Genomic DNA, 19,669 nt, shown 5'->3' with positions numbered 1-19,669 from the left:
GCTATTTGAGCCATGTAGCGGCAGAGGAAGAGCCCAAAAGTCATGCACTTAAACAGTCGGCAATTCTACCTCTCACAACATTAAAAAGACGGGTTAGCGTTGGTCAGGAGCTGCTCAAAGTAGGCCTAGATCTGTCAGTCACTTATCCCTCTTCTGAGACCTAAGATAAACATACCTGGAACCAAGTACCAGCCTCAGGAGCAGGCTGCAGAGCATCGCTGTATCCGCAGTGCGCATCATACCGGGCCGAAGAGGAGTTGGACGTGCCATCACTCTCTCCACCGGGCTTGATCCACACAAAGGCATCCTGGAGCGCATCGCCGGTGTTGGTCGAGGGGCGCACACCGAAGCCGGTGCCGATGACGTTGCACCAGTCACCCCAGGCGCTTTGCTTGGTGGGCTGGACGCCGTTGCGGGCTGGAACAGCGGTCAGTCGGCACGGTTGGGAGATTGGATAAATACTTACAGGTATCCATGATGAAATGCGCGTCGAAGCCGGCACTCTTGAGCAGAGGCGCCATGGCGTTGATGTACTTCTTCTCGTCGCAGTTGGGGTCTCCCTGCGTGTAGGACGGGCAGGTACTGAGCGACCAGGCGTTATAGTTGGCTACGTTGGTGGCCAGACCACGAACAGCGGCGGGGGAACCGGCGTCGGTGTAGACTTTGGCGAAGAGAGTTGCGGCAGGGCCCAAGTTGGCGGGCCATCCGAGCCATCCAGCGTGGCCTGATGAGTTAGTGTCTGGATGGGATGCAAGGGGCAGAGAGGCATACCTGCGTCGATGTACATGGCGACGTTGGGCAGGTTGAGCTGCTTTAGAGCATAGTTGACACACTCCAGGTAGGCGCTCTGCGCATTGGCGCATTTGGCGACGTTGAGGTTGGTCACCAGGTTGGCCAAGCTGTCGGGTTCTGCAAGATGTCAGAGAAAAGAGGGAGCGCAACGGAGGTGTATGGCCTACCGATGACGAGGATGGTGTGGACGTCAGAGTACTTCACCAGCTGAGCACGAATAGCGTCAATGTATGCCTTGTAGTTGGCCACACCGTTGTTGGCAATCGAGTACTCGCCATTACTGGCCAGAGCGGCGCAGTCACGGTCCGGCAAGTCGTAGACCACGAAGATACCAGCGATAGGAGGGCTGGCGCCGGCCTTGTTCTTGGCCTGAATGTCGGCTAGGTAAGTCCCCATTGTGGGCACCTTGGCGGCAACGTCGCTACAACTGTCAGGAATTGCTCTCAGTATTGGGGTAAGACGACTTACAGCCAGACAAATGAGGGCACTTGAGCGACGGCACTAGCCTTGGGCTGGAGCGAGCTGGACAGAGAAGGCATGGCCAGAGTATGGACCTCGGAGGAGTAGTAGGGGTTGGCATAGAGCTGGTAGCCGCTGAAAGGGTTACCGGATGCGGTCACGGTGGGTGCGGATGTAGTTGGACCAGTCGTCGTAGGTTTGGTGGTCGTCTGGGTCGTCGTCGTTGTCGTTGTCGAGAGGGTGGTGGTCGTCGCGGTGGCTCCCGGGATACACTGAGCGTAGTCTGCAGAAGTCAGTATAACTCTCTACTCAGGACGATATCTAACATACAGGGATTCAGTGTGCTACAGGCCGCACCAGCAACACAGTTTGTCGGGCCAGACCAGCCTTGGCCGCCACCTAGAAGCATATCAGCAATTGATCAACTCTTACTCAAGTGATAGTCAAAGCATACATTGCCCCCATACAGTCTGCTGGGCCTGCACAGCAGGCAACAGTAGAGTCAATGCGATGGAAGATGCAAGGTGCTTCATCTTGGCGTCGTATATGGTGAAATCCTCAAGACTGAAGAGGAATGACTATTTGAAAAGACTCGACTTCAATGGAGATTCGGAGGATAATTTATATCCCTCTGTCACATATCTTGGTCGGAACCATCGCCGGCTTTCCGGAGGGTACAAGGTATACACAGTCCAGGGGCCAATCGCATAGCATATCATCCGTTCAAGAAATCCATTTAGCCTCAGGAATTATATGGGATAAGATTAGGACTGAAGCGAAAGACTAATGCCCGAGATGAAAGGGTGACAGACACAAAGTCAGTATGCACTCATAGACAACCGAAAAGGGTAAGCGATTATTGCATGGCAGCATTCATGAAAAGTCCCGCATAATCGCATTTCTTCAGCCAACACCCCTAAGATCCTGATCCTTCATTTCATGCAGTGGAACAATCCTGTTCCTGCTTTTTTCCGGGAGTTGATGACCCTATAGAAGCGCCAATCACAACTCCCGGCAGCAGCCACATGAGCCCTGGCAGGTTGCAGTTTGCGGGGAACATACGACACAAACGATATTAACCTTGCGTTCAACTGGACATGGGGGTTTCAGATTTACCTATGAAAATGCTTAGCGTCATTTCTTCCCCGCGTCTGCAACACTTTGCTGCATGCTGTCTTTAGGCATGGATATTACACTCCTTCGACTTCAATTGCCGATCTTAGGGGTGTAGTTCTGCAGGTGCCGGTTCTGCGGCCCGGAATGCCATGCTAGAGAGATCCTGCAACTTGCATCTCGTACGCATTCTTGGTGGCTGGATTGCTGCAATGTGATGCACATCATCTAAGAACGCAGAGCCTATGGAAGACTTCGGCCCGTTTAGGCAAAATGGCTGTCTCAAGACACCGCGGTCCACGATGCCGTTTTCAATATTGCTTGTCGGACCCCTTTCTACTCGGATAGTACAGACAACGATCCTCATCAAGAAATAGGTGGCGTCATCGAAATAGGAAATTTGTTGTCCGCACCATCTGACAGATAATCTGTGTACGAAAGATATTGCAGTGAATGCCGGCTGCAGAACTCCGTGTCGGAAGCACGCTAGCGCAGGGAATATCAAGTGATGCTGGTCCCCTCTTAATCTAGACTGATGTGGCTACGGTGTCCTTTTCCGGTAAGACTACTTCCCATGCTTAATCAAGGAGAGGACAGGCAGCTGATCACGGGTAGTCAGCTTTGGCCAGCCCTTGATGCTGTGAGGCCACCCTTACGCTGTGATAATACTTGCTAGAATCAGTCACATCCAGCTTAATAGGGGGCCTGCTTGTCTCCTGTCCTCTGTCACCTACTATGCCGCACAATGATGACATCCAACGATGAATCTCACCGACAGAGTCCTACATATTTCAACCTGTACAGCAAGGGAAGTGCTACTGACCGGATTCCCTTATTAACGTGAGAGTGGATCGATACTCGGCAGTTCGGATCAACAGTATAAAGCTTGACAAGATCGGCAACCATTTATCACCAACGATGATCGATGCGCGTCAGGTTTCAAACTTACAAGCGCCTCTCGCAAATAGGAATATTCCTTATGCTTTATGGTCGCATACAATAATCACATCAATAATTTCCACGGGTAACTTCCAGAATGCAGAGATCACTCACTGAAAGAGCGGTACGACTTGCTCTTGTGTTCGACTTTGGTAATATCAGGCTTCATCAAGATGGAAAGGAAAGAGCTCTACTGATTGCAGCAGTCTTCAACTTTCATTTAAGCTTGAACAGGTCCCTTGTCTCCTAATGGCATGGGCAGCAATAGTCCATACTATTCAGCGGCGGGATAAGGAAGTGTGCTTGGATCACCAAGGCATCCCTCGAATTATTAGCTCGATAATTCATGCCGTGCGGATGCATATAATTCGTTGCGTTTGCAAAGGCCCTGCCATGTTAAAGGAACTGATGGCGCCTAAGTCAGTAAGAAGGCATTTGCCCATCACAGATCACAGATCGATGACTACCTTTCCCTCGCCATCTTACTAACATGCGGGCTGGATCCCTTGATACTATTTAACCATCATGCATTATACCCAAACAGGAGTACAACAGGAGTACCCTCAACTAAGCATTGCCGGATCGGACAGTCATGGATAACATTAGCAGAGTCAAGATTGTAGAAATCGACATGAGTCTATGGCTGCCACTTGGCCTGAGGCCAGCATTTTGATACCGCACCTTCGCAAGTCGAGAAGTTGGCTGGCTGACCCAATCCGCAAAATATGTGGATCTGGGTTGGCCCTGATTCAACCCGCAACCAAATCGGTTAACCATACCCAACCTGTATGGATATAGATAAGCTTATTCAACCATACCTATGCCTAGCCAAGTATATTCTTATTTATGTGCATAGAAAATGATTCAATCTTTTATATACAAAAATATTAAGCCTACTAAGAAAAATTAGAGCTCGGGCCGATTTTTAATTTTAGATAGCGGTGATGAGGATGGTGGTGATAGTACGGAGTATATATATATCTTCTGCATTACTTTTCATCCTCACCTCAGGCCTCTTACCCCCTAACTAAACTCATCCTAGCTTATCAAGTACCTAATATATAAAGATTTAACAATCATATTATTCAGTTGAATCTGCAGATACCTTGGGGGTTGAGGTAAAACACAAGAAAAGACGGCCGCTTGCTTTAGTAATCCATTATCCGCAGTCCAACCCGCATGGATATGAGAGTGGGTTAGATAGGCGGTGGTTCAACCCATATCCACTCCACAACCAGTATATCCAGAAAAACAGTCAGACATCAATATTGTTCAACAGGCGCAGGTCCCCTGAATATGCGGTTGGACTTTCCGTGTCTTGCCAGGTTAGCCTAGTGTAAGCTCTATACTCGATCGATCATAGCAGTTATCCACTCATGCTTAATGACAGGCTGTGATTGGTCGATAGTCAGGAGACATTGAGGGCTAAAATGTTGTCTTTTAATCCTCTTTAATCCTTCCAATGTTTCCAATCTCCTTGAGTGGCTAGTAGGAACAGACTCAGGTCTCAGGGGAACATCTAGAATTCGAGAAAATACTACTCATTTGTAGGGGTAATCAGTTGCGCAGAACTCGAAGACGACCAATTGGCCAGCCCACCACGTGATGTTATTGCCGGGGAAATATCCATCATTCCGTCGGAACATTCTTGGAATAGATGTCTTGATGTCGATGACACAAGAGCTATTATTTACCTCGATCTATTCCTACTGCTGTCGAATCATGATTAAAGAGCTCTGCATCCGAGATTAAATTAGTGCTGACTCAACATACGGTACATGCTGAGAGCTCTTGGCGTAGGCTGACGTGTTTGCCACTTTCACTCTCTTCTCTACAGAGTACACTCTGTCTAGTATTATCCTGCAGACTTTCGAGTCAGGCTCACTTACTCTGCGATTCCTTCATCAATAGTACAATCCGCAGATATTAATAGAGCAAAGCTCTCCCTGATAAGCTCTATCCGTGCTTGATCAGCGCTCAATGGCGTCCATCAGCAAGACCCACTCCGTCTCCTTTTCACTTTCTCCGAAAATTCCCATCCGAGTTCTCTCTGACAAAGTTAAAAGAGCCAAGTCTTCCTTTCTACACACCACAACCCAATCCTAAATCATACCGAGCATCTGCCGGTCAACGGGTCATGATGGAACCCGACAGCTATGTTGACCCGAATCTGACTCGGTCGGACCTCCTGGTTCTGCAGACTCTGCTCTCGGACATTCAGGCACAATCATCCGGCTCGAAACCCGTCCTTCAAGGTAGACATTCCCTTTCCATGTTCGAAATCGTGATCCGCTGAGACCCCCAAATATGTCCCATCCCAAACCAACTCGCAGTACAAATCTGTCCCCGAGCAATTGGAAGCCTTCAACAATCCTCAGCATATCGACTTTGAGCCTACTGTCACTGTGACCTGGGACACCGCTGATCTCAAGGCCAAATTGCCGTCTGCTGTTAACCAATGGCTCCTCCAGCCGTACATCCAGCTGGGACGAAGAGTTGTCCGGGTGGAAACTGACGTTGTGATGCTCACGCATCTCATCCTGTACTTTACCACGTCCGTCCCCAGTGCACTCTACCTGTACTATCACTTCACTTGGGTCCACGGCGTCCTTCACTGGATCCTGCAGTCGTACTACGTGGGAACCTACACGCTCATGATGCACCAGCACATCCACATGGGCGGGATCCTAGCCAAGCGATTCTGGCTCTTTGACTCGCTCTTTCCCTACATCACCAATCCTCTCATGGGACATACGTGGAACTCATACTACTACCATCACGTCAAGCATCATCATGTCGAAGGGAATGGGCCTGGTGATTTATCCTCGACAGTCAGGTACCAACGAGACGAGCTGTACGATTTTCTGTGCTATGTCGGCCGATTCCTTTTCCTCGTGTGGTTTGAGCTTCCGAGCTACTTCTTCCGTAAGGGCCAGTTCCTCCAAGGTCTCAAGGCTGGTTCCTGGGAGATCGGAAACTACCTCTTCATCTACGGAATGTATCGCTTGGTGAATGCTCACGCAACGCTCTTTGTCTTCATCCTTCCCTTGTTTCTCCTCCGATTGGGCTTGATGATTGGCAACTGGGGGCAGCACGCCTTTGTTGACGAGACGGACCCCAACTCGGATTTCAGATCGAGTATCACCCTGATTGATGTTCCGGTACGATTCCTTATTATTACCATTTCTAACTAGCATCGCTAACAATACCAGAGCAACCGCTTCTGCTTCAACGACGGCTACCATACCTCTCACCATCTCAATCCCCGCCGTCACTGGCGCGAGCACCCCGCGGCGTTTCTCAAGCAAAAAGACCGCTACGCGAGTGAGCATGCGCTGGTCTTCCGCAATATCGACTATCTCATGATTACTTACCGGCTCATCCGCAAGGACTATACGCATCTGGCCAAGTGTCTGGTCCCCATGGGCGATCAGATTTCCATGTCGATCGAGGAGAGAGCGGCGATGCTGCAGAGTAAGACGAGGAAGTTTACCGAGGCGGAAATTGCGAGGAAATTTGCGGTGAGTCGGTAGACTTGACAGCGGTCGGTCGCTACCAACGGCACCAGCTCAAGTCTGTATACGATGGTTCCTCGACACAAAATCGTGTATATATTTTAATACTCGATTCTTAGCCTATATTTTAGCTTAGATAGACTTAGCACGAAAATTCAAGGAACTGTACATGTTCAATCAGCGAGACAACAACATAGAAATCGATTGCTGCAGCGAGTGTCGTGTCTGTGTTCATCGCTAGTCTATCAATCTAAGAATGCTGTGCGATAGTTGCGACTATTATACTACGGTAAACCACGATTGTATTAATACTAGCAAATATTTCGGCAGTCTAGGTGAAATATAAATCCAGTCAATTGACCTCCGTAGTGCATGAATCTGTTCCCCTAGCCACGAACAAGCAGCAACGCGGCCATGTCTATAACTGGTCACTGACACACTTCGAGCCCAAACCCACCTCCCTCTACTCAGAAGGGGAATCTTCCTCCTCATTGACTGGAGCAGGTGCCTGCTGCATCTGCATCCGTCTCATCATCTCCGCAGCCTCGAACGCATACTTGCACTTCATCCTCAGCGCCCCACCATAGCGATACATGACAAACGGAAACGGCATGCACACTACCGTCAGAAAAGCCGGTAGAGAACTCGCCCAGTGAATCCCAAGACTGTCATACATCTGGGTTGTGAACAAGGGAAACACAGCCCCGACGATCGAGCGGAAGATAGCGGCAGCTGCAAGAACAGACGCCGCGTAGATGGTATAGGCATCAATCAGGTAGTTGACAATGGGCAGGATGACGAGGACGCAGCCGAAGCCGAAGGGCGCGGAGAGGATGATGCTAATTGACCAGTGGATGCGGGGGTAATTGGTCCAGGCGAAGGCGAACATGCCGACTGGGAGGGCGACGGCGCCGATGATGGCGGGTGGAAGCCGCGATTCGGCCGTTGCTGAGTTTGATAGTAGTAGGTTCGTGTAGCGTCTGTTGTTGTCGTAGATGGCGTAGACTAGTCCGATGATAATGCCGACAGCGATACCCATGAAGGCGAGCCCGCCGACGCCTTCGCTCCATCCACGCTGTTCATTGTAGACGATGGGCATGGCGCTCATGAACATGTAGACGGTGCCGTATATAATGGCCATGTAGAGCGAGGCAACCAGCACGATCGGTTCCCGGAAGAGCAGAACCCAAGGGCGTATGAGAGCTCGCTGGAAGACCTCCGACGGCTTCTTCTTGCCTTGGTTCTTTTCGAGAATACTGATGTAGACCTTACCATGAGCTTTAAAAAGTTGGTCTGCCCTCCTGATCAGGAGCACTGGCCCATATGTCTCCGGGACAAAGATGACGCCGATGATGCCAATCACCCCGATAAAGATACAGCACACGCCCTGCACCCACCTCCATCCAACGTTTTCGGAGACGAACCCGCCGACGATAGGACCAAGGATGGGACCAAGAAATGGTGCGACACAGTACAGTGTCATGGCGAGGCCTCTCTGAGCTGGAGGGAAGATATCTGCGATGGCACCGCCCGAGTTGACCAGCGGTGAGCCGCCAAATGTGCCGCTGAAGAATCGCAGCACCAAGAGGGTGGCGACATCGTGACTTCCAGCGGAACCTCCGATGAAGGCTACCATGGCGATGTGCGAGACGATCCAGAGAGCTTGTCTTCCGTATAGTTCGGATCTACAAGGCACGATTAAGTTGGAATGTACCTGTATCTAAGATGACAGAGACTCACTAAAGAGAAACGGATTGTCAGCGGGTCTGTTAAGGGCTTTAAATAGAGTGCTGCTTACCAAGGGGCCCCATACTGCTGGGCCAATTGCAAACCCAAGAACAAAGAGGGAGAGGCCGACGGTAAACACCTCTGTGCTCATATTGAAGTCTGAAATGAGCTCATTTGCGGAAGCAGAGTACGCTGAAGATGTAAAGGTGATGGCAAAGACAGAGAAGGTCACTATCGCCGTGATGAACCATTTCCTGAACTGAGACCAGTTCATTGGGTTTTCTGGATCATCCCTTTGGAATTCAACTATAAAAGGGTCTTCCTCGGTGCCTTGGCCATCGTAGATAGGAGTTTGCTGGACTTCGGGGTCCGCTGCTGTCTTGGATTCGGCTTGTTGAGACATACTTCCAACACCTGAGCGACCAAGGTCTACGAAAGGAATCCCAGGGAAGAAACAAGCGACAATAAGGATGTAGCATGTCCATCGCATAAATTGCTCTGGTGTTTGAAGATTTATAGCTGATGTTGTCAGTCTCAAAGAACATACAGAGGCGGACCTGTGTTTTATTGGCTGTCATGCTGGCACTATTCGATGCGCGGAAGGAAAGCTGACTGGCCGACAGACATAGGGCATTCCCTTAAGCCAATTGCATGCCTTTCCGCTATGGGGTTATGCCTGGACGGATCGTAGTATGATTGGCACATGTCGTATAATGCCTTAACTAATACATGCTTTGTCCCCTCGTGCCGCCAGAGTGTGGACAATCTCCAACTCGCCTGCCTTTGTTCACGTAAGCTTTATCTGAGTGGAATCTCAAGGACAACTGGGTGAGTTAAATGTAATGAATAAGTGTATTGATATGAGAAGCCATCGAGTCACCTCCTTGAGACCATTTCGCAGGGAGCGATTGAAGATCTCCATCGCGTGCCAGGCTTGTCGCTTGAGGAAGGTGAAATGCGATGGCGGTCGTCCGGGTATCCTTGACCCATTCATCATGTCCTCCTATAAGATGTTTCTATAAGACTGACTGATAATGTCATTCGCAGCCTGTACTAGATGCCTGCGAAGAGGAAAGGCATGTACGTACAGCATTGATTCCAACGCCGTCGGACGACAAACCAAGCGCAAACCCCTGGTCCCAAAGGCATCAACAATCCGCAGTCATACTCCGATTCCGGCCTCGTCTCCTAACTTGGGAGCTTGCTCGCTTTTGACACCCTCGACGTCTGGACCTTTGTCCAGATCGGAGCAGGTCGATGAAGACCGAGAGCCGGAGCTTGATGGGGATCAAAACCGTGGGTACTACAGCACCCATGGGCAGTTTGCTGGTGAAGTCGCAGCTGCAATAGATGTGAGAACAGGGTTCATCCCGGCCGCTACTTCAAACCTCGTCCCGTTCGTGGATGCACCCTTGTTTGGGGTGTTAGACCTGCACCTTCCGTACAATGGTCTAGACTCCGCAACGGAACTGCCTCCCCGCGCTCATGCTGATAGGCTTGTCTGGATATATTGGCAACACGTCAACCCGGTGGAACCTGTACTGAGTCGAGAAAGTTTCCTGCACGACTATGAGGCGACGTACTCTCGATCTGGTGCACTGCTCCACGCGGAACATGACGTCTGGCTAAGCATCCTCAATGTCGTCTTTGCCCTGGCAGTGCAGAGACAAGAATCTATCCCTCCACATCAGCGCGACGAAGAGGGGAATCGCTTTTTCCAACGCGCGTGGCTGCTTCTCCGACCTGAGATGATTCTATGGAAGCCTGGAACGCTCGAGCTGGTCCAATGTTTGATGCTTATGAATCGATACCTCCACTGCACCAGCAACCAACTGAAGACATGGATGACAGCGGGGTTGGCAATACGCATTGCGCAGAGCACCTGTTGCCATCTACCCGAGGGATCTTCAGCCAAGCATTCTTCTACTGACAGGCAGTTGAAAGAAAGGGTATGGGCCGGCTGTGTGGCTTTAGACCGGTATGTACCACAGACATACAGAAAGGAGTGTCGCCTGCAGTCATGCTGACTCGCCAAGCTGCGTCTCCTGGTCCCTTGGCCGGACATCGGCACCATCCTTGATCCCCTTACCGAACAGGGCCGACTCCAATTCTACAAGCGCGAGCCCCCTACAGGGCGGTAGACATGCGGGGCATCTTTCACGAGAGCTTCATGAAATCGGCAATCAGATTCAGTTGGCACAGACACAGACGCGGAATCCTCTCGCTGCCAGATTGGGACTGCCACGTCTATATCAACAGGACGACTACCACGCCGTGGCGGTGCAGCTAGATGCATGTCTCAACAAATGGGAAAATGGTCTCCCCAGCGACTGGAAGTTGCAGAACCTTGGGAAGGTTGTCGATAGGACTTCCCGAGTAGAGCGATATGTACTTCACCTTCGGTATGCAACTAATTCAACTGTCGGTCTCGTTTACAATATTTAGTCAGAACGCAGGGAAAAAATAGCCTACTAACACCGGTGTATAGACTCCTTCACTCTCGAATCGTCCTGTACAGACCTATGCTCGCACGGCTCTACTCTCTGAAATCCCACCCGGCTGCAATTCAGGCACAGCCCATCCCTCCAAGCCTAAGCGATCGTCTTCTCAGAGAATGTGCCGGAATGTGCGTGGAAACCGCGCAGAAGCTCACCTCGTTGATCATCGAGACGCTGGAGCCGAACGAACCAATGGGTCTCCTGCCATGGTGGTATCGAGTATACTATCTACACATTGCCGGAACCAACTTTCTAGCGGCCATGTTCGACGCGGGCCTGTTCACCACATCGGTGTCGCAGTCGTGGAGAGATGTCCTGTCAGCCCTCCGCGCACATGAGCATCTGAGTATGTACGTCCAACAATGCATCCGGACCTTTGAACTGCTCTCGACACGGATCCTGGAGACGCAATATCCGTCTCCGGATGTGACTGGGGGGACGCCGCTCCAGGAGGCCACCTCTGGGTCCCTGTTCGACCACATTTTCCAGGATTTGGGGTTCGATTGCGATAGTTTTCTCTTTGGCATGGAGAATTTCACTGAAGGCTTACGAGATAGTTCGAGCTGATGAAGACGGAATGAGGGGTTTCCCCTGCATTGCGATTGCTCCGCGCTGGTTGTCCCCAAATGCCTTGGCAAAAATCCAAGGAGACTGAGAATGAGGAGAGTTCTATGGTGGTCCCTGTACAGACATGACTACTATAAGCCGAGACCTCTGCGTACCTTGACCCAAAACATGCCGTCCAATTTCGAGAAGAAGTAAACTTCCTCGTGCTTCAGCTCCCAAATATCTGTCAACTCCCTTCGTGAGGGGCTTTTGCCATCCAGGACGGTTTTGAACTGAGAGACGTTTCTTTCATTCATTCATTCATTCATTCATTCATCCTTTTTATGTCTTGGTTCTCTTCTAACGATAATAATACCTATTTATAGAGCATATTTAACAGAGCGCTACTCGGTCCCTTTTTCCTTTAACATCAACTGCAATAGCACTGTCTCCTCATTAAGCAAGTTCGTCTGAGAGGAACGTCCTCCTATTATTAAGGTATTTATTTTTAGCAAGGTAAGAGCCGGAAGAGGCCCAATCCTGCGTAAGTGTGTGATTTTAACACTGTTGTACAACCTCATATAGTGGGCCAATAGACTGATGAAAGGCGAGCAGAACTAAGCTAAGAGCGCTTCCAACTTTGTACGAAGAGCAAAACTGGTAGAAGCAGGAGACAAATCTGTTTAAAAGAAGCCTGCATTTACGTGACCCTCAACTCCTAGTTTCCTGAGGTCCAGCGTAACTTATCTTCATAGAAAGATATTGTTACAACATCGATGTGCTGGCTGACAACCGTCGGTATCTCTTTGTTGGGAGAAATTTACGCCTCCGGCTGTAGCGGGCGCTCCTCCCATTGCAGTAATATCCAAGTTTGTGTAAGGTTGTCCAACACTCTGCTTTGATAAGGCTACATTTGTTGTTTGTTGAAACAAATACGCCGATTAGAAGAGGCTGTTTGAGATTAATGTAATCCAAATCAGTGATATCATCTATGCCACGAATCCAGTGACATCTATCCGTGTTGCTCTTTGGACCAGGGAAGCTTAGGGCTAATTTCTGAGCTAAAAATAATATTCAACGGGGTGACTACATATTCAAGAAGTGGCAACAAAGGAGACCAATCCGTATTCCTGGCAGACACCGATTCTTCTTGTTTCTCTTTCACCGACGAGGATGCCATGTACAAGACCTTGGATAATCAAAGAGTTATCGGGCTGTCTCTTTGTCTGATCTGGTATCATAAGTTCTTCTAGTTCAATGGCCCCGGAGACTCGAATTAAACTTCCTTTGTTCTCAAGGATGACACTGGTCAAGGACTCCAGGGTCGCTCGATCGAGGGTGCTTGTCTGTTGTCTTTGTTCAACCATGAATCGACACCACAGTAGAACATAACCAATGGCTAACAACATATAAATGAGCATTCCACCCCCCGCCCCGAAGACAGCTCTCCCAGGACTCTTGTAGAAACCACTCGAACGTATTCAAGATGAGCGACTTCAAATTCAACGGCCAGAAGCTCGACGTGGATCTCATTGCATCCATCGCCAAGCTGTTGGACACCAACGGCATTCCTAATGTCATGTGGGGGCCTTACGTTTTGGCATGTTACGGGGCGCCTCTGGTCCTCCAGGTGAGTTCTATGACTTGTGTCCCCGCGCAATCTAACCGAGCCTGAGACACTAACCAGTGAGTCCATCTTAGGAATTCTCCTTTGTTATCCCTGATCAGCTCATCGATAGAGCCCGCGAGGTCCTCCTCGCAGCGAACTTCGTCCCCTGCCAGGACGACTGTCGCCTGGTCCGGCCAGTTTGCAGCCTCCCGCGTCCCTACGCGCACTTCATCCTCGACGACACGGACCAACCGGGCGTAGTCCGCGGTGACACGCCCCCATTCGGAACTTGGCATTCGTTTCGCCTGGAGCTGCACAAAAAGTCTCGACTGCTGTGGACATTGCCGGACATCCCGCTAGGGGCGCCCGCCCCGGATGATCCCAGCTACATGCTAGTCACCGATGATCGGCTCGATGACTACGACCCAAGAATGCACTTAGGCCGAGTGCCATATACTCACTACCCTGTCAAAATACCCACGCTTCCGCGCTATGCGGAGTCCTTGGCGTACGGGTATCTTCGCGAGCAGAGTCCTGAGGGTGAGGGGCATAACCTTCGAGCAGGGTTTTTTCTTGGTGAAATGACCTACATCGGACAGTACTGTAAGCTAAGGGTAGCTGACCTTGATGAGCGCCGCATTCGCCGTTTCTGGCGGCTTCGGTACCACCCTAGCGGTTATCACCCACTGTTTCGTTATAGCGCCAGACTGGCGGCGGAATTGAGGACCGCGAATTTCTTTCCCGAGGAGGAGAGAGAAGGAGAAGCACAGGAGAACACCTGAGGGAAGACATGATTCTGATGTTGACGCGTATTGGTTGGTTAGATTTGCCTGTTTCCTTGTAGTCTTTTGTCTTGAATCTTTCCTTTTCAGCTTTGAACCAAAGATGACTATTTCTATGTCTGTTATATCGTGCTCGAATCCATTATTGATTCTATTCAGATTAATGCGTAGACGAGACGCGACAAAGGAGTGGGGGATAAATAGAAGTCACTGGAGAGGCTTTGTCTGAGTGAAACACGCCTTTATCCTCCAGCTCTAAATCCCCTGAGACCAGATGTGTCAGAGTGCTTTTCTTTATCCGTTCATTATGGGCTTGCCGTATGTAGTCTCACCTTCATACCACTGCATTCTTGATAGGATGAATAGAAAGATAGTAAGAGACACTTCAAGCAGGCAAGATCTCCCTGTGATAAATAGCTGTCGGGAACCTTTAGATTTGCCACAGTCACAAACCAGTGCTGAATTGTGAGTAAATCAATCAATAAAAGTGATCTATTCATCATGGCCACCCAACAGCAGCTCTGGGAAGCAGCCCGTGCCGCGATTACCTCTCTACAAGGGATACCAGAGCTACACCAAGCCAAGGTCGCAATCATTGGGGTGTAGCACTGCAAAATCACATCTCAGATCGGGTCACCAAGGTGAGTTGATATTCTTGCCTTTACTCAACCTACCTTGCTCACGGACTCACCCTTTCAGGACGTTGATATACTGATTTTCGATGGGGACCATCCGATCTGTACTCGAGCTATCCGGGCTGAGTTAGTCTCCTTGATTCCGAGGAAGTTTGAGGAGAGAGCGCAGCCAATATACTTCACGGGCAACCCCGACAACTTAATCCAGGTGGACATCATCCCACCGGACTTGGTAAGATTGATTGAAACTTCACTCAATATTTCCTCTGGCATTGGAAGAAGGCTGACCAACGCATTAATAGCCGCCCTATCTTCCTGCTGACGCGGCAACTCTGGGGGAGGTGGACCCGAACCATCTTCCTTTTCTTGCCCTGCTGGACCTGCTGGTCCACAAAATCCACTGCTGCAGCTTGCGGCCCTCACCGGACAAGCGAGCCCAGGATGCGAAGGACGCGCGCGAGCTAGTCAATATACTGTCTCGGCAGGAGGCCATTGCCCTCAATGACTCACAGGAACAGGCCGTCCTGTCTGGTTTGGAAGAAATGGTGGAGTATTCTGGGGAAACAAGAGAGTGGTGGGAATCTGCCCTCGGGCTGAGCGGCTGAACGGCGGGGCGACGTTCATAAACACGTTGTTACGGAGACATATGTACTGGGAGTTCGTGAGGCCTGCGATATTCATGGTTTCTCTATCTGATTTGTATCTCTGTTTAAGGTGGGCCATCTGCTTAAGCACATCTGGGGTGACATGAGGATTTTTGCAATTATCGATGCTTGTTTATTGCAAATACTTTGTCTATCGAGCTGGATTGCTACATGCATAGCTCTAGATCCTTTTTAACATTATTCATCATGGCCTGGGTTCTTCTTTGCTCCTCTCACATGTCCTTGACTGTCGCGAATTCAATGGAAGGAAACCGCTTCATTTTACAGAGCACCAACAGTATACCCACGATAGTTTACCGAGCGCCCATGCTATGGAAAAGGAGCAAGTTCCAAAGGGACGGAGGATGCTTTGGATAGTGGTTTATAGCTCCTGTTTTGTAACTATCCTACAGCCTTTAGTCCTCCACAGCGATAACAGGCTGAGTCGCACAGTGAATTACACCACCAGCTAATGGAAGCGTATGCACAAACACAGGCCGTATCACCCGGCCAGGACATAGCTTTTGAAATGTTTCCACAGCGTCCCGGTCTCTCACTTCATCGCCGAACTGAGGCAGGATCAAGCCGCCATTGACAAAGTAAAAGTTCACGTAGTTGGTCGCCGGTTCGTCATAGGACAAATGCCCGAGAAGAGCAGGGTCCGGCTCGTCCACCGTATGGATCTCGAACGGACGGCCCTTTGCGTCCACTGACCGAGTGAGAATCTCTCGGACTTCCTCGTAAACATCGAGCCAGGGCCTAGGCACGCTCGCATGGGGCCTCGAGAGAATAACCACACCTGGCCGGATAAAGTTCACCTCAGCATCGGCATGCACATCGGTAATATCGAGATCTTTCCGGCCGGGGAACCAGATGATTTTCTCAACCCCCAGCAAGCGTCGTAGCTCTGCTTCGATCTCGGTCCGCGAGAGGCCTGCATTGCGGTTGTCGTTGATGATACTGCTTTCGGTCGCCAGGAGGGTACCCTCCCCGTCCACGACTAATGCGCCGCCTTCCAGACAGACTCTGGACTCGACGAGTGTCACCGGAGAAGGAAAGACGTCAGTCTCTATGACTCTCCTGGCAAAGGTTGCGTTCTCGTCCAATTGCTCAGTGTTCATGATAGGCCAGTCCAGTCCATCTGGCGCGCGGTCCTGGCTCTCCATCTCGTCCCTCTTTCCCCACTCGCGGAAGCGAAAGTTGATCGCGAACCGGCGTGAGCGGGCATCTCCAGTGCCGAGCACGTATACTGGCCCTGTATCCCGAACCCACAGATGATTTGTTGCAAGTGGAATGAAGGAGATATTCGATGTGTTGCCGGTATACTTTGGAATGGCCTGGTTGACCATCGACTGGGCTTTTGGGAGATCTTCAGGTCGCGAGTACAACCGCACAGGCTCGAAGGCTGAGATCGCAGAGGCAAGATTGGCTATGTCGGTACATGCGCTGTCATAGTAGGCTGAGGCGATCGAGTGTCTGGATGGGAAGCCCAGAAGGGTGGCGAGATGACGAGAGGTTTCTGCGGGATAGATGTATCTGCCTGCGTATTGTCCTACTGTCGATGCTGCGTTTGACATGGCTTGAGAGAACCTCATATTGAATATTTCCTGACTGGATGCATCGCTGGTGAAAGGGACGAGAATGACGTTTTAGTAGGTGAGCTTCTCGTGACATGGGTGGGGCTCACTACGGGAATTATCGTCATGCCTCTTTATTGCCCGTATTCGGCAATAGAGGCGGCCAATCACTGGACCTCATTTGAGACAGGGCTAGGCTACCACAAATCGGACGAGACGATGGAATGAATCTCTTTGGCCTCTCTCAATACTAATAGATATATACAAACTCGTCATTATCCCGGTCAGTGACATCCAGCAGTCCATTGTTGCCCATCTCCTCCTGCATACTCTCCTCATCGCCTCCCGCGCCGTGATAGTGATCCTCCATCGAGCGATCCACCATCTTGGCTGGCTTCCCATTCCGCACCCGCTTCTTCTCCTGCAGCTTGTTCAACAGGACCAGATCAGCCCACTGGATCAAGACAACAGCGACCAGCGCCACAAAAATCCCCAGACAAGCTTGCAGACCGGGATGGTACGTCGGCGCATCCGCCGAGCTGAACAGGAGCGGTCCGACGATATTACCAGCCGCACTCGCCGCATTGTACAGGCTCATCACGACCGACTTCTTCGTCATACCGGCCGTATTGCCAACCATCCACGACACCACCAGCGGATTCCCGGCAAACAGGAATGCAAGCAGATAGTATCCCGCCATCAGCGCGCCCTGCACTGACCCATTGCGCGGCAGAGCATGCAGCATCGCCAGCCCGGCCACGACTGGTACCATGAACGCCGCCAGGACCGCGCCCTTCAACCGGGCCTTTTGCGCCAGGTAACTAGCCAGCAGGATCACGATCCATTGTAGAGCGCCGAATGGCATGTTCAGCAAGGTGGTGGTGTACTTGTTGAAACCGAGACCCTTGAGGATCAGCGGGCCAAAGACGTTGGTCACGCTGGCGCCGATATTGAGGAGCATGGCCATCGCGATCCATAGGTATGTCTTTGGCTCGAGGCCGGCTTCGACGACGTGCGAGAGCTTGAATTCGCGGCTTCCGGCGCCAGTCTGGTTCGCGCGGAGCCGTTCCATCGCTTGCAGTTTCTCTTGTTCGGTCAGGAACCGGGCGGAAACGATGTCGTTGTCCATTTTCCAGTAGACGATAGGGGCGGAGATGACCGTGATGAGGCCGACGAAGAGGAAGATACTGGGCTGATTAGCTGTGGTTTCGATACTGGGTGATGTAGCTTACATCTGCCATTCCTTGAGCAGATCCGACTTGATGTGTCCCAGGCCGTAGGACAGGGCGGCGGCCACGATCGTCGCCAACCCGTTGGTACTGTACCAGGCCGCGACACGGATCGGCTGCTCCGCACGACGATACCATTGACTCGTGATGATGGAGAACAGTGGCAAGCAGCCAGCCTCGAAAAGGCCGAGGAAGAACCGCGCGGCCATTAAGCCGCCAAAGCTATGGCATGCCGCCATGCATGTCTGCGCGATGCCCCATCCGAGGACCAAGGAAGGCATCAGAATCCGATGCGGTACTTTGACAATCAAGAACGATGAGAATGGTTGCCAGGCCAGCTGAGCGATAGGGGCGATTGATCCAACAAGCGAGTACTGGTTGCCCGTGAGGTGAGCGTCGGCTTGGAGCCCAAATGTGGCGCCGTACCCGAGCACAGATTTATCCAGAATCTGAAGGAAGTATACCCAAACCAGAATAACGAGAATAACACGGTCGGTCTTGCGACAGATGCGCTTGCTGTCCTCTTCGGTCAGGGGAATCCGAACGGTGTGGATGGCGTCGAGGCCAGTGGGTTTGGCCATTTGGCCTTCATCGTGGAAGGAGGCTGGTTTGGAGGTCATGTTGCACTGAGTATGAGCAATAGAAGGCCAGGTGCCCGGCCGTTGGGGAAGTCTCCTCGACAGGACGATCTGAACTCTTTATATCAATAGGCTTATGCACCCCCACACAGCATCCTTGGTTTCTCCACGGGGTTGAAGCTTTCGGCAGTGAGTCTGGGCCTTTCACGTTCATGCGGTCCGAGCTTAGCCGGCTATTGAATGAGCTAATGAGATTCGTGCCGATCTACTGTTTAGTAGCACTGTAGACTACTCCATCCGACCGATTCCCAATCCCCGGAAAAGTCCCCGCATTCTCAGAGTTTGCCGTCTCAGCCCATCTGAACCTTGAACATTGCCCCCCCACGCCTCCGCAAAGTCTACCCCCACGGATGCGTGGGCTGAGGACGCATTCCACAGTTCCTGGTTTCGCTTGGATAGGGTCATAAACAATCATAGATGGCAAAATGGAAGTGGTGACATCAGACAATAAGGTCACCTTGTCTCATTATCTATCCCCCATGCAGGTTATTAGGATGCTCTGCTGAACGAAGACTTGGGACGATGATATGCACCCACATACTACTCTCTTTCACTCGTAGATAGAAAGGAAGGAGCAGTCTCATTCAGCGCTTTGTACTATGACATTAAGACCCTGCACTAGTACAAGATATCCTAGTTCTGATGTCGTCGTTCTGTTGTTCCATATGATCGGGAGCATTAACTGCCTGAAATATGAGGCACCAAGAGTATTCCCCTATGATTGGTCAGTTAGCGATATTTGCAAGGCACAATAATTCGGCTAAGGTTCAGAAAAATCAAATCTTTTCCTGATAGTGCTGTTCTGCTTTTTTCTTCCTGTTTGTTTTCTTCATCTTCATCAATCTTGCAGCAGAATTGCCACGACTCATTAAGTCACTGTGAGCAAAGCTTGTTACTCCGTTGCAAACTGTCAAACAAGCCATGGATGCCACTACCCTTGTTGCCCAATCCCTCGGCCAAGAGGG

General features: G+C 50.8%; 8 protein-coding genes across 8 annotated transcripts; 4 read left to right on the top strand and 4 right to left on the bottom strand.

Moving 5' to 3' along the window:
* Positions 1-80: 80 nt before the first annotated feature.
* On the bottom strand, positions 81-1,784 carry cbhC (putative cellobiohydrolase; the record flags this gene model as incomplete). Its single annotated transcript, XM_024832272.1, has 8 exons — positions 81-125; positions 176-417; positions 467-724; positions 772-909; positions 960-1,213; positions 1,261-1,534; positions 1,582-1,650; positions 1,706-1,784. The coding sequence occupies 8 exons, from the start codon at positions 1,782-1,784 to the stop codon at positions 81-83; spliced, it is 1,359 nt and encodes a 452-aa protein (XP_024678003.1).
* Positions 1,785-5,146: 3,362 nt separating this feature from the next.
* P174DRAFT_445925 (fatty acid desaturase) lies at positions 5,147-6,992 on the top strand. The gene is made up of 3 exons (XM_024828452.1): positions 5,147-5,558; positions 5,611-6,464; positions 6,516-6,992. Exons 1-3 carry the CDS (start codon positions 5,441-5,443, stop codon positions 6,834-6,836), a joined length of 1,293 nt encoding a protein of 430 aa, XP_024678002.1. The 5' UTR covers positions 5,147-5,440; the 3' UTR covers positions 6,837-6,992.
* Positions 6,993-7,281: 289 nt separating this feature from the next.
* On the bottom strand, positions 7,282-8,949 carry P174DRAFT_379035 (MFS transporter; the record flags this gene model as incomplete). The annotated part of the gene is made up of 2 exons (XM_024822881.1): positions 7,282-8,503; positions 8,651-8,949. 2 exons carry the CDS (start codon positions 8,947-8,949, stop codon positions 7,282-7,284), a joined length of 1,521 nt encoding a protein of 506 aa, XP_024678001.1.
* Positions 8,950-9,275: 326 nt separating this feature from the next.
* P174DRAFT_516060 (putative transcription factor) lies at positions 9,276-11,943 on the top strand (the record flags this gene model as incomplete). Its single annotated transcript, XM_024832271.1, has 4 exons — positions 9,276-9,337; positions 9,637-10,524; positions 10,583-10,948; positions 11,035-11,943. The coding sequence occupies 4 exons, from the start codon at positions 9,276-9,278 to the stop codon at positions 11,609-11,611; spliced, it is 1,893 nt and encodes a 630-aa protein (XP_024678000.1). The 3' UTR covers positions 11,612-11,943.
* Positions 11,944-13,076: 1,133 nt separating this feature from the next.
* On the top strand, positions 13,077-13,981 carry P174DRAFT_378728 (uncharacterized protein; the record flags this gene model as incomplete). The annotated part of the gene is made up of 3 exons (XM_024822854.1): positions 13,077-13,220; positions 13,319-13,412; positions 13,560-13,981. 3 exons carry the CDS (start codon positions 13,077-13,079, stop codon positions 13,979-13,981), a joined length of 660 nt encoding a protein of 219 aa, XP_024677999.1.
* Positions 13,982-14,482: 501 nt separating this feature from the next.
* P174DRAFT_425325 (uncharacterized protein) lies at positions 14,483-15,221 on the top strand (the record flags this gene model as incomplete). The annotated part of the gene is made up of 3 exons (XM_024825278.1): positions 14,483-14,581; positions 14,681-14,848; positions 14,919-15,221. The coding sequence occupies 3 exons, from the start codon at positions 14,483-14,485 to the stop codon at positions 15,219-15,221; spliced, it is 570 nt and encodes a 189-aa protein (XP_024677998.1).
* Positions 15,222-15,383: 162 nt separating this feature from the next.
* On the bottom strand, positions 15,384-16,893 carry P174DRAFT_445923 (agmatine deiminase family protein). Its single transcript, XM_024828451.1, has one exon. The coding sequence runs from the start codon at positions 16,853-16,855 to the stop codon at positions 15,677-15,679; it is 1,179 nt and encodes a 392-aa protein (XP_024677997.1). The 5' UTR covers positions 16,856-16,893; the 3' UTR covers positions 15,384-15,676.
* Positions 16,894-17,087: 194 nt separating this feature from the next.
* P174DRAFT_378868 (putative MFS transporter) lies at positions 17,088-18,686 on the bottom strand (the record flags this gene model as incomplete). The annotated part of the gene is made up of 2 exons (XM_024822869.1): positions 17,088-18,024; positions 18,070-18,686. 2 exons carry the CDS (start codon positions 18,684-18,686, stop codon positions 17,088-17,090), a joined length of 1,554 nt encoding a protein of 517 aa, XP_024677996.1.
* Between the last annotated feature and the right edge of the window lie 983 nt (positions 18,687-19,669).

Source organism: Aspergillus novofumigatus (genome assembly GCF_002847465.1).
Source record: "Aspergillus novofumigatus IBT 16806 chromosome Unknown P174scaffold_10, whole genome shotgun sequence".
NCBI classification, from domain to species: domain Eukaryota; kingdom Fungi; phylum Ascomycota; class Eurotiomycetes; order Eurotiales; family Aspergillaceae; genus Aspergillus; species Aspergillus novofumigatus.
This window is presented reverse-complemented; position numbering and strand designations above follow the sequence as displayed.